The sequence below is a fragment of the Hyperoodon ampullatus genome (genome assembly GCF_949752795.1).
Source record: "Hyperoodon ampullatus genome assembly, chromosome: 7".
In the NCBI taxonomy this organism is placed as follows: Eukaryota; Metazoa; Chordata; class Mammalia; order Artiodactyla; family Ziphiidae; genus Hyperoodon; species Hyperoodon ampullatus.
Window position 1 is genome coordinate 65,032,079 of NC_136920.1, and position 13,778 is coordinate 65,045,856.

Consider the following 13,778-nt stretch of genomic DNA (forward strand, 5'->3'; position numbering starts at 1 on the left):
TTTTTTTTGCTGTACGCGGGCCTCTGGATTCTACATTATGATCAGATTTGTAAAGTTACACAGGACTAAAAACTTCGGAGTGATTAAAGAGGTTCCCTGCTGAGAACATGGATGACTTTATGTCATTGAATACTTTGGCCAGCAATATAAATCTAAGAGTGATGTAGTTTAAAGAAATATTGTTTTCAAGAATAGCAGCTTTACTGAGATGTAATTCATATGCCATACAGTTTAACTATTTAAAGTGTACAATTTGGTGGGTTTTAGTATAGTCACATTTTTGTGCAACCATCACTAAAATCAGTTTTAGAAGATTTCATTACCCTCCCTCAAAAAAACTGTACCTATTAGCCCTTACTCTCGTCTCCCACAGCCCTAGGCAACCACTAATCTACTTTCTACCTCTATGGATTTACCTATTCTGAACTCATACAGTATGACTGGAATCATAATATGTGGCCTTTTGTGTATGTCTTCTTTCACTTAGCATCATGTTTTCAAAATGCATCCATGTTGTAGTACGTAACGGTACTTCATTTCTTTTTATGGCTGAATAATATTTCATTATGGATATACCATATTTTGTTTGCACATTGGGTGATGGACATTTGAGTTTTTCCCACTTTTTGGTTATTATGAATTTACTGCTGTGAGCATGCATGTTCAAGTTTTTGTGTGGATGTATATTTTCAGTTCTCTGGTATATACCTAGGAATGGAATTGCTGGGTCATGTGGCAACTCTGTGTTTAACCTTTTGAGAAACTGCCAAGCTGTTTTCTAAAGCAGCTGGGCATTTTACTTTTCTACCAGCAATGGCTGAGGGGTCCAATTTCTTCATATCCTCACCAACATTTTTTTTTTATTATAGGCATTCCGGTGGGTATGAATCTTACTGTGTTTTTTTTTTTTTTTTTTTTTTTTTGTGGTACGTGGGCCTCTCACCGTTGTGGCCTCTCCCCGTTGTGGCCTCTCCTGCTGCGGAGCACAGGCTCCGGACGTGCAGGCTCAGCGGCCATGGCTCACGGGCCCAGCCGCTGCGCGGCATGTGGGATCTTCCCGGACCGGGGCACGAACCCGCGTCCCCTGCATCGGCAGACGGACTTGCAACCACTGCGCCACCAGGGAAACCCTCTTACTGTGTTTTGATTTGCATCTCCATGATAATTAATGTAAAATACTGTTTTTAAAGTTTTTTTTTATTGTAAAGGCAATAATAGGATATTGTTGAAATTAAGAAAAAAAGGAACTTATTAAGAAAATATGTATCACCTATAACTTTAACATATAGAGACGGTTACTGTTAACATTTTATATGTTTGCTTTGAGTTTTTATTTTATTTATTTTTTTGGCTGCGCTGCACGGCTTGTGGGATCTTGGTTCCCCAGCCAGGGATCGAACCCAGGCCCTTGGCAGTGAGAGCACGGAGTCCTAACCACTGGACTGCCAGGGAATTCCCAAGTTTTTGTTTTTTAAAATATGTTTTTATATATTATTTTTCAAGTTGGGATCATATTGAACACTTAACATTAGTATTGTCCCATATCATTAAATTTTTAAAAAAAGACGTTGAGTATACAGATGCTAACATTTATTTAGAGTCTATTGTGTATCAGGTACTAAATGTTTTAAACAGGTTTCTAATTAAGTCTTTATGTCAACTCTGTAGGTTAAGTACCATCATTACCACCATTTTAAGATGAGACGGACCCTGGGTTAAATTGCTTGCCCAAGGTCACCCAGGTACTAAGTGGTATTCAGTGACTGTATAATAGTTTTGTACTGTGACTTTATAACCATTCCCTTTTTGGTGGACTTTTAATTTTTTTCCCCACTCTTATAAATAATAGTGACTATCCTAGATAAATCTTTATCTGATTCGGATTCACTTGTTAGGATAGATTATTTGAAGTAGAATTACTGATCAAAGAGTATGAATGCTTTCTGAGAAAAAAAATTTCTACAGTCAATTTCTAAAGTGTCAAATTGGCCAGTTTCCCTGTCTTCTGAGAACTGTCTCTGTTCCACAGCCACTTTAGTCTTGAGCTGGTTTGTATGAAATTTCTAGCTTAGAGAACATGTGAGTTTAGTTTTGTAAATACTTTTAGTGCTTTGTGTCAGAATTGAGGTCATACCTTATTCTTCATATGTATGAATTTTGGTGTGAAGTAATTATATGTTAAAAATAAGAACAACTCTACACCTTCTTTCTGGGAAATTATCCTCCATTTGGACACCTTGAAACCACTAGCAGCCATTATTATTAAATGTGAGACTATTGATTTAATATGTGTGATACAAACTGGAATTTTGGAGCACAGTTTGTAATTGTAGATGAGATGGAGTATGGAATCATAGATTTCTAGACCTTTTGTAGTTAGAACAGACCTAGAGACCATTTCAATTTATGGATTTATTTTCATTGAGGTAATACTGAATATTGAATCCATACCCTTCAATGCCTTGCTGTTGTTTTAAGGTAAGTCCAACATCTTTATCATGGCACACAGGGCCATGTTCAATTTGGCCTCTGCAACCTCTCTAGCCTCCTCTTCTTCCTCTCTCCTCCCTTCTTGTTCACTTCAGTCCAGCCACCTTGACCTTCCTCGGATTACTAAGACCCTTCCTGCCACAGAGTCTTCAGACATGCTGCTTCCTCTGCTGTAAAGTTTCCTCCACCCGTAATGTGGAGGTCTTGGCTTGATTGTCACTTCCTCAGGGAGCTTTCTCCAGGTAGCACCCCACCCATTCTAGATCTAACCAGCTTTCCTGTAATGTATGCTTGCAACGTTTTGTGCTTTTCCTTTTTGCCACAGTTTTCACCACATAAGTGGTTGTGTTATTGCTGTATAGTTTGATATCTTATTACCCCCCTGGAGTGTAAGTTCTGGGATGGCAAGGACTGTTTCACCCATGTTCCACACTGTTGATTGTTTCCTTTGTGTGCAGGAGTTTTTAAGTTTGATGTAGTTTTGTCTGTTTTTGCTTTTGTTGCCTGTGCTTTTAGAATCATACCCAAGAAATCATTGCCCATTCCAATGTCATGAAGCTTTTCCCCTATATTTTCTTCTTGGAGTTTTATACTTTTAGGTCTTACATTTAGATCTTTACTCCGTTTTGGACTTAATTTCTGAACATGGTGTAAGATAAGGGTCCATCTTCATTCTATTGCATGTGGATATTCAGTTTTACCAATACCACTTGTTGAAGAGATGGTCCTTTCCTCATTGTGTGGTCTTGGCACCCTTCTTAAAGCTCACTTGACAGTATACATTAGGGTTTATTTCTGGGCTCCCTGTTCTATTCTGTTGGTCTATATGTCTGTTTTTATGCCAGTACCATACTGTTTTTTGTTTTGTTTTGTTTTGTTTTTTGGCTGTGCCGCATGGCTTGTGGGATCTTAGTTCCCTGACCAGGGATCAAACCCATGCCTCCTGCAGTGGAAGCGTGGAGTCCTAACCAGTGGACCGCCAGGGAATTCCCCAGTACCATACTGTTTTGATTACCTATTAGCTTTGTAATAGGTTTTGAAATCAAGAAGTATAAGGCCTCCAACTTTGTTCTTCTCAAGATTGTTTTTTGTTTTTTAATTTTTTTGGCTGTGCCGCAAGGCATATGGAATCATAGTTCCCCAACCAGGGATCGAACCCACACCCCCTGCATTGGAAGTGCGGAGTCTTAACTGCTGGACTGCCAGGGAAGTCCCATCTCAAGATTGTTTTGACTATCATGGACCTTTGAGATTCCATATGAATTTTAGGATGATGTTTTTTGTTTCTGAAAAAAAAAAATGCCTTTGAGATTTTGACAGGGATTGTGTTGAATCTGTAAATTGCCTTGGATAGTATAGACATTTTAATAATATTAAGTCTTCCAGTCCATGAGCATAGAATGTTTTTCTATTTATTTGTGTCGTCTTTAATTTCTTTGAGTAATGTTTTGTAGTTTTCAATGTACAAGTCTTTTGCCTCCTTGGTTAAGTTTATTCCTGAGTATTTTATTCATTTTGATGCTATTGCAAATGGGATTGTTTTCTTAATTTTCTTTTCTGATTGTCATTGTTAGTGTATAGAAACATAACTGTTTTTTTTTTTTTTTTTTTTTGCGATACGCGGGCCTCTCACTGTTGTGGCCTCTCCCGTTGCGGAGCACAGGCTCCAGACGCGCAGGCTCAGCGGCCATGGCTCACGGGCCCAGCCGCTCTGCAGCATGTGGGATCCTCCCAGACCGGGGCATGAACCCGTATCCCCTGCATCGGCAGGCGGACTCTCAACCACTGCGCCACCAGGGAAGCCCCATAACTGATTTTTGAGGGTTGATTTTGTATCCTGGAAGTTTGCTGAATTGGTTTATTAGTTTTAATAAACCAATTGTTGGGTGGAATCTCGAGAGTTTTCTACGTAAGAAAAAGCATTTTATCTGCAAACAGAGATAATTTTGCTTCTTTCTTTCCAATTTGGATGCCTTTTATTTCTTTTTCTTGCCTAATCTCTCTGGCTGAGTCTTTCTGAACTGTGTTGAATAGAAGTGGTCACAGTGGGCATCCTTGTCTTGTTCCTCATCTCTTCTCTAAGAGAAGAGAAAAGCTTTCAGTTTCTCATCATTGAGTGTGATGTTAGTTGTGGACTTTTCATATATGGTCTGATATTTTCTTTTTTTTTTTTTTTTTTTTTTTTTTTTTGTGGTACGCGGGCCTCTCACTGTTGTGGCCTCTCCCGTTGCGGAGCACAGGCTCCGGATGCGCAGGCTCAGCAGCCATGGCTCACGGGCCCAGCCGCTCCGTGGCATATGGGATCCTCCCAGACCGGGGCACGAACCCGTATCCCCTGCATCGGCAGGCGGACTCTCAACCACTGCGCCACCAGGGAGGCCCTGATATTTTCTTTTTTTAAAGATGTAAATGCCATCGTTTGATATACTTCTACCTTTCATCATGATTAAACTAAAGAATAGTAGATTAGAATATAGAGAAGTAATAAGCCAAACAGACAATTTATTAAAATTAAATAAGACACAGAGAACTTGCACCAAAAAGCCACTATTTATTTCCTGGGAAAACTAATTTATGGAGAATTTGCTTGGTTTCTGATCCCATTGCAGTCTGACTTATATCCAGACTTCTCGGCTATCTTGAAGGTAACTAACTAGTGACCACTGAATTGCAAAACCAGTAGTCTTTTCTTAAACGACTCCTCCTTAATTTCTCTGTAGCATTTGGCACTGCAGTAGCCCCTTCTTATCCATAGTTTCCCTTTCCATGGTTTCAGTTACCTGTGGTCAACCGTGGTCTGAAAATATTAAATATTAAATAGAAAATTCCAGAAATAAAGAATTCATAAATTTTAAATTGTGCACTGTCCTGAGTAGCGTGGTGAAACTTTGTGCCTCTCTGCCCTGTCCTGTCTAGGACACCAGGACATGAATTGTCTCTTTGTCCAGTGTATCCCACCCATTAGTCACTTAATAGCTATCTGAGTTATAAGATCAACTGTTGGGGTATTGCAGTCCTTGTGTTCAAGCAACTCTTATTTTTCGGTTGCGCCACTAGCCTTGCAGGATTTTAGCTCCCCAACCAGGGATTGAATCAGGGCCACAACAGTGAAAGTGCCAAGTCCTAACCACTGGACTGCCAGGGAATTCCCAAGTAACTCTTATTTTACTTAAAAATGGCCCCAAAGCACAAGAGTGGTGATGCTGGCAATTCAGATAGCCAAAGAGAAGGTTTAAAGTGCTTCCTTTAAGTGAAAAGATGAAACTTCTATACTTAATAAGGAAAAAAAACCCTGTGATGCCGAGTTTGCTGATATCTCTGGTAAGAACGAATCTTCTATCCATGAAATTGCGAAGAAGGAAAAAGAAATTCTGCTAGTTTTCTTGTTGCACCTCAAACTGCAAAAGTTATGGCCAAGTACATGATAAGTGCTTAAAGATGGAAAAGGCATTAAATTTGTACAGTAAGAGACTTCCCTGTTGGTACAGTGGTTAAGAATCCGCCTGCCAGTGCAGGGGACATGGGTTCGATCCCTGGTCCGCGAAGCTCCCACGTGCCGTGGAGCAACTAAGCCCTTGTGCCACAACTACTGAGCCCACGTGCCACAACTACTGAAGCCCACACACCTAGAGTCCATGCTCCACAACAAGAGAAGCCACCACAATGGGAAGCCCGAGCACCACAACGAAGAGTAGCCCCCGCTTGCTGCAACTAGAGAAAGCCTGCACGCAGCAATGAAGAACCAACACAGCCAAAATTAAATAAATAAATTTATTAAAAAAATTTTTTTTTGTACAGTAAGATACTTTGAGAGGGAGAGAGACCACATTCACATAACTTTTATTACAACATATTGTTTGTAATTGTTCTATTTTATTATTAATTATTGTTGTCAATCTCTTATTGTACCTAATTTATAAATTAAACTTTATCATAGATTTATATGTATAGGAAAAAACACGTGTATATAGGGTTCAGTACCACCTATGGTTTCAGGCATCTACTGGGGTCTTGGAATTTATCCCTTGTGGATAAAGGGAGACTCCTGGGTTGATCAAACCTTCCTCTTACTGTTTCCTCACTCAGTTTTCATGTCTTTGTGGTTCTCCTACCATTTTGACTGTTCTTCTAGTCATCATAATTCCTCTTCCTCCTCTCGCTTGTAAATGTGTGAGTCCCTTGAGGTTCTGTTTTTGATTCCATCTATTTTCTCACTTTATGTTTTCTGTCAGTGATCTCACTGACCATTGTGGCTTCAGTCATTGTCGACATGCAGTTGATTCACAAATCTGCCTCTTCTGTTAGGTTACAGTTCCTTCCTCGATTGTCTTTGGACACCTCCATCTAAATGTCTTCCCAGAACTGCAGGTTGAAGATTCACATAATTGAACACCTGTCTTTCTTTCTCCCTTGTGTCCTCTTCATGCTGTGGCCATCCCCAAACATGGTTGGTGTGCTGCTCCTGCCATGCCTTTGCTCATGGCATTTCCTTTCCTATCCTTTGGAGTACTTTTCCTTGTACTCTTCGATATACTTCAAGGTCTGCCTCAAATACTGTCTTTTCTGCAAAGTACTAATGTAGGCTGCAGATGACCTGCTCATTCTTTGCTCTAAACTTGGGAGTTTCCTACAGGCTATTTCTTAAAACTATAAAGCTCTTTGTGATTTTTGTCTGTGTTTGCTTTTCTAGCCATAAATCTAGCCACTCCCCCTCAGGAACTCAATAATTCAACTCATGATACACATAGAATCACTTCTTGTTCCTCAGGGTAAGACTGTATGCTTTCATGCACATGTCATTTTCCCTGGTGGCGTATCTTCCACTTAGTGCTTTCTAGGGGTGTGGGTAGATAGAGTTGATAGTAGTGGCCTTTCAAACTAGTCCTGTAGAGATGTCTTCCATCACATAGATAGATGTCCTCCATCTACTGAATTCTACAAGCAGTTTGGCACAGAGAAGAGACAGAATTTGAGCTTTGATTTTAAACCCTGGTTTTGATATTTACTAGCCATGTAAACTTGGTACTCAACTTCTCTTTTTTTTATTATTTTATTTTATTTTATTATCATTATTTTTTTGCGGTACATGGGCTTCTCACTGTTGCGGCCTCTCCCATTGCGGAGCACAGGCTCTGGACACGCAGGCTCAGTGGCCATGGCTCACGGGCACAGCCGCTCTGCGGCATGTGGGATATTCCCAGACCGGGGCACGAACCCATGTTCCCTGCATCGGCAGGGGGGCTCTCAACCACTGCGCCACCAGGGGAGCCCGGTACTCAACTTTTCTAAACCTCTATTTCCTGATCTGTAAAATTGGGAGAGTGTTTAACCTTATGGGGCCAATACAAAGTTTAAATAATAAACTGCATATACAGTGCCAAGCATATGCTAAGTCCTCAATAAATGGTCTTAAAGAAAAATAAAGAAATCAGAAGAGAAGAAAAAAGAGAAGCAGCAGTTATTATTCCCTTCATGGGGTCATTTGTGTACCATGGGGGCATGGGAAATGGTGTCAGACTGAGACAGGGTGCTCAAGGCAGAGCACAAAGGATATATCTTCTTACTCGTGGGGGACTGGTTTACTAATGACAAATTCTAGCCAGAGAATGAGAGAAACTTCTTGCTGCAGCCAATTAGTGACTTCTTCCTTACATTACACACAACACTTCATTCATCTTTCTCTAAAAAGAAATGCTTTGCTCATGTTGTCCTGTCACCTGCTCTGCCTCCTCCCGTACATTTTCCATATTGTCCCCAATATGGCTTTTAAAATGCAGGTTGTATATGTTGCCCCCTCCCTCTCTTTCAGTACAGATAAATCCTAACTCCTTACTGTGAATTATAAGGCTCTTCATGATCTGGTCTTCACCTACCTCTCTAGCCTAGTCTTTCACTGTGCCCCATGCAGTGGTCATTTGTCATTTTTTCATCTGACCAGTATCAACTCTTTTCTTATGTCTGGGAAATTCCACAGTGTCTTGGTGGAGGACAGGACCTATCTCACATCTCAGATATTGAAAAGTTTGGATCCTCATTTTCCCTGCTCCCTGGCAGCTAGGGCATAGGAATGTGACCTGGTGGGACTTTGAATCTGCATTGAGGGACACGGAGGATCAAGGACTGGGTCAGTGGCAACAGTGATGGCCTCATGTTATATTGGCAGTCGTGTCTCCACCCGCTGGTACCATGAGTAGTTTCAATTGTAGTTATGACTGCCTAGCCTAGATTGGTAACGGCTTAGTTTCAGAGTCTGGATTTTTCAGCCCTTGTGTTGGATCTTTGAGGTTACCCATTGCTTTTCCAATAAATTCCTTATCTGTTTAAAGGAACTCAAGATCATTTCTCTTATTTGCACTTATAAAGAGCATTGACTCATACTGCCCTCTAGTACCAAGTGCCCCATTCACATTAACCTTCCTGCAGTTCTTCCAAACTAACCATGGTTGTTTCTGCCTCTGGGTGGGCTTTCTCACATTCTGTTCTACCTGGAACACTCTTTACCTCATTCTCAAATTGTTTTGACTCTTGGTGGTCCTTTAGGACTCAGCTCTGTTATGTCACTTTTTCTGCAAATCTTCCCCCAGTTCTTAAGATTGGGTTAGCTCCTCAGTGTTCCCACAGAATCCTCTGCTTACCTCTATAGAATACTTACCACACTATATTGTAATTGCCTTGACATCCCTTGGAGACATGGGCTAGTAGTATATTCAGTATCTTTGCATTGTCCCTGGCAGATAATAATTACTATCTAAATTTTATCTGTTGAATGAGCGAAAAACTATTGAATTATATACTGTGTTGTGTTAAAATTTGCCTATTTGCATGTCTGTTTTTCCTAATAAACTGTGACTATTTTAAGAGCAGCGGCCAAGTTCTTCTTCACCTTTATATCCTTAATTTGTAGTATAGTATTTGTCTCATAGTAGACGCTGGGAGAATGTTGAATGCATAACTGAATGACTGAGTGGCAGAGCTGTCTTTTTAGAATTTCAGTTAAACAATTTTTCCCAAGAGAAAGTATCTTCTTTGACCATATAAGTAAAGATGAGATATCTGCATGTAGCTCATACTGAGTAATTGACATTCTCAACTTCTCTGTATCAGGATTGGTAATCTGTTTAGAAGATAGTGTTTATACATGAAAAAAAAAACTATTTGACAAGCCAGTATTTTATGTGCCAACTGAGTGATATGGGCAGATGTTGCTTCAGTGTCAGGCTCAATATAACATTCTTTTTTTTTTCTTAATATTTATTTATTTTGGCTGTGCCGGGTCTTAGTTGTGGCTCGTGGGATCTTCGTTGTGGCATGTTTAGTTGCGGCCTGCGTGTGGGATCTAGTTCCCTGACCAGGGATTGAACCTGGGCCCCCTGCATTGGGAGCACAGAGTGTTACCCACTGGACCACCAGGGAAGTCCCTCAATATAACATTCTTAATCGAGTCTTTGAAAGTGTGGTACCTAAGCATCTACTTAGGAAATGGTTATTGGTTAATTGGATTGATTAAAATAGAAGCCTGTAGTAGGCTTTGTCTTTCTGTTTTACTTGGTTTACATGCTGCTTATTTTGGACTGGTTCATTGGAATTTTTCCTTGTTCCTTTTTAGGTCCAAGACAACTTTGACAAGATTGAATTCAATAGGATGTGTTGGACCCTCTGTGTCAAAAAAAACCTCGCAAAGAGTCTCCTGCTCATTACAGAAGATGATGCATTTAAAGTATGGGTTATTTTCAACTTTTTATCTGAGGACAAGTACCCACTAATTATTGTGCCAGAAGAGGTAAGTGTGGCTCTGGGAAGTTTTACAGGGCCATCTTAGCATTTAATAGATCTAACTTGGAAGTATTTGTGTTATTTCAGTGTAGATATGGAAGGAGATCCTGTACTAGTGTTTTTGGATCAGAGGCAAAAAAGCTTGGATCCAAAAAAGTCCAAAACTTAGTGATTTAGGGTCATGCAGTAACCATGGAGATTTGCACACAGGGTGGGACTCTTCCTCTCTAAACTGCTATAATTATAGACAAATCCATCCTCATGTTCAGAGAGTCTTTATTCAGTACAAGTCACAACATAATTTTCTGTCTACTTACATATTGGCAAAACCATAAGAAATGGCTGAGTGATGCTATATGGGAAACACATAGGATCCAGAATGTTGTTCCCAAGGCTGATTTATGTGAGGAAATAACTATTCTTGTTTCAAAGTCAAGGATGGAGACTTTTTTAAGACCATACTTTCTAAAGTAAATGAAAAAGGACATTTGCTTGTTTTGTTCTGGGTTATTTTCCCTGAGCTTCCAAGGGGCGGGGGGATGGGGGGACAGGGGGAATACAGGAGTAAGGATTCTGTGCTCTCTTACTGCCCTAAAAAATGATCCATGTAATACATGCTTATTACAGTAGTAAATTTAGAAAAGACTAATAATATGCAGATTAATCAACTGTAGCCCTCCCCTTAAAAAAAGTCATTTGTAATCCCCTAACCTTGGACAAATGATTTAACCTCTTGAGTTTTAATTTCCTCATCTATAAAATGGGGCTCATAAAAATGTTTATTCTAAGGGTTGTGAGGCTCTGTATTTAAAGGACTTAGTTCAGTAAGTGAAATAAGTCAGAGAAGGAGGAATACTGTATGATTTTATGCATATATGGAATATAAACAAACAAAATAATCGAACAAACCAAACCAAACAAAAACATGTAGATACAGGGAACAGAACAATGGCTACCAGGGGGGAAGTAGGGGTGGGAAGGGTGAAAGGGATAAAGAGGGTCAACTTTTTGGAAACTAAGTTTTTGGTGGTGAGCACACTATAGTGCATGTAGAATTAGAAATACAGTGTTGTATACATGAAACTTATATAATGTTATGAAGCAATGTTACCTCAATAAAAAAATCTAAAATTAAAAAAAATAATTAAATCGCAACTAGGGGGAAAAAATAAATGACTTAGCTCAGTGCATGGCACGTGATATGTACTCAGTAAATGTTAGCTCCTATGACTAATGTTATTGCGTACATTTTTGCACACTAGTCTGCTTATTTCTGTAGGATAAATTTCCAGCAGTGGAATTCTAAGTCCTAAGAAATGCACACTTTCAGGGTATGAGACGAACGAAGCAGAATTGCCCTTCAGAAAGGCTGTACCATTTATATACCTACCAGTAGTGATTGAGGGTGCCCATTATTACCCATCCTGCCAGCATGAGTCTAGTCTGTGATTTATTTGTATGATTCATGTTCATGTTAGGAAAATCTGTTTAAAAGTTCACACTGCCATAGTTTATTTCAAGTCAGCAAGGATTTATCGACTGGCAACAGTAAATGAGGCAATAAGAGGAATACAAAGTGAAAAAGATGACTTCCTGCCTTCAAGGAATATGCAATCTGCTCAAGGAAGAGAAAAAAATCAAGTGTAATTCAAAGCAGAATAAACTACCTGTTATAAGAGAGATGCAAATGCCATGCAAATACAGAGAAGGGAAAGATTTATTCCAGCTTGAGGGAGGTCAGGGATCAGGGAAGGCTTTTTAAGAGAGGCAGTATAATGTAGTGATTAAAAGCAGGGTCTTAAACTTTTTCAGTAAAGGGCCAGACAGAAAATATTTGAGGTTTTGTGGGCTTCCTGGGCCATATTGTCTCTGTTATAGCTACTCAACTCTGCTGTTAATAGCGTGAAAGCAGCCACAGGACAATATGTTCCTGTGCTTTAATAAAACTTTTACTTATGGATGTTGAAATTTGAGTTTCATATAATTTTAATGGACCATGAAATATTATTATTCTTTTGATTTTACCCCCTCCAACTGCTGAAAAATGTAAAAACCATTCTTGGAGCAAGTGTGTATAAAAACAGGCTGAGAGCCAGATTTGGCAGCTGGGGTAGATTTGACTCATGGGCTGTAATTTGGTGTTCCTTGGTTAAGAGCAGGAGTCTGGAGTCAGATTTCTTGGATTTGAATTCTGGCTTCAACACTGCTCACTAGCTGTGTGACCTTGTGTGCAATTTACTTCATTAGTTTTTGCTGCAGTTTCCTCAACTGTGTAAAATAAGGCTAATGCTAGTATCTGTCTCCTAACTGCTCTTGTGAATATCAAATGAGAAGGCTGCTTGGCCCTTAGAAAGTGCTCATTAAGTGTTACCTATTATATTTAGTGGGAAAGTAGCATTTATGCTGGGCCTTAAAAGACGGAAGAATTTTGACTAATGGAGAAGGCAGAGGAGGAGAAGACTTCCGGTTGGAGGGAACAGTGGGCAAGGTTATATGAGGCAGGAAAGGAAAGGAAGGGCATGTCGGAGATGAGTGAGGTATCCTGCTTGACTGAATTGCCAGTCTTTGAAACAGCTGGATTGACTGATTTAAGCCAAAAAGGGAATTTTAAAAAGGATGTTGGGTAGCTTACAGAATGGCTATGATGGCTGAAAAACCAGGTGTGGAGGCTATGCAGTGAGGAACCACAGGGAAAATGCGTGTTGTACTTGTACCATGGAACACCTCTGGCCCTGCACACTGGGTGCTGTCCAGGAACTCAAATCTTCCTGCAAGTAACTGTTCTTGCTACCATGAGAGTTTTCTGTGCCTATTTCTCAATCACAGGCAGGGCATGATGCATCTAATTGTTATGACCTAGGTCACATGGCATGAGCTAGCTGCAAAGGAGGCCTGGAAAGTGTCCAGTTGCGTCTTTAGCTTCCATATTGGGAATTCCCCAGACATAAGAAGGGGGTTAGGTGCTGGGCAGTCAAAAAGAATGACACATGCCCTTTCTAACTAGAACGTGATGGCTGTACAGAGATAGAGACTAGTTTCAGGTCTGGGCGACTAGGAGGTAATATAGTATACTTGTTTAAAGCATGGTCTTTCAAATCAGACTGCCTGGTTTAAATCCATACTTGACCACTTTTTTTTTTTTTTTTTTGCACTACGCAGGCCTCTCACTGTCGTGGCCTCTCCCATTGCGGAGCACAGGCTCCGGACGCGCAGGCTCAGCAGCCATGGCTCGTGGGCCCAGCCGCTCCGTGGCATGTGGGATCTTCCTGGACCGGGGCACGAACCCGTGTCCCCTGCATCGGCAGGAGGACTCTCAACCACTGCACCACCAGGGAAGCCCTGACCACTTTTTAGTTCTGTGACTGTGAACAGATTACTTAATCTCCCTGTTTGGGTTTCCCCATCTGGAAAATGGGGATCACTACTTCCTTCACTGGACTCTTGTGAGGACTGATAGTTGATGTATATGAAGCATTTAACTTAATGTCTGGCTCCATGATAAATGCTCACTAAAT

The 13,778-nt window shown here is 40.3% G+C and overlaps 1 protein-coding gene across 2 annotated transcripts in view; it reads left to right on the forward strand.

Annotated features, from left to right (window-relative positions):
- SWAP70 (switching B cell complex subunit SWAP70) overlaps window positions 1–13,778 on the forward strand; it is a gene marked incomplete at both ends in the record, with an annotated part of 84,629 nt that overhangs the window by 30,806 nt on the left and 40,045 nt on the right. The window contains one exon of one of the 2 annotated variants that reach the window (XM_079708537.1): window positions 10,097–10,270. The exons of the other annotated variant lie outside the window; for it this stretch is intronic. Within the exon in view, the coding sequence (XP_079564663.1) occupies window positions 10,097–10,270 (174 nt within the window). The remainder of the gene's footprint in view (window positions 1–10,096; window positions 10,271–13,778) is intronic. 2 annotated transcript variants of the gene reach the window in all.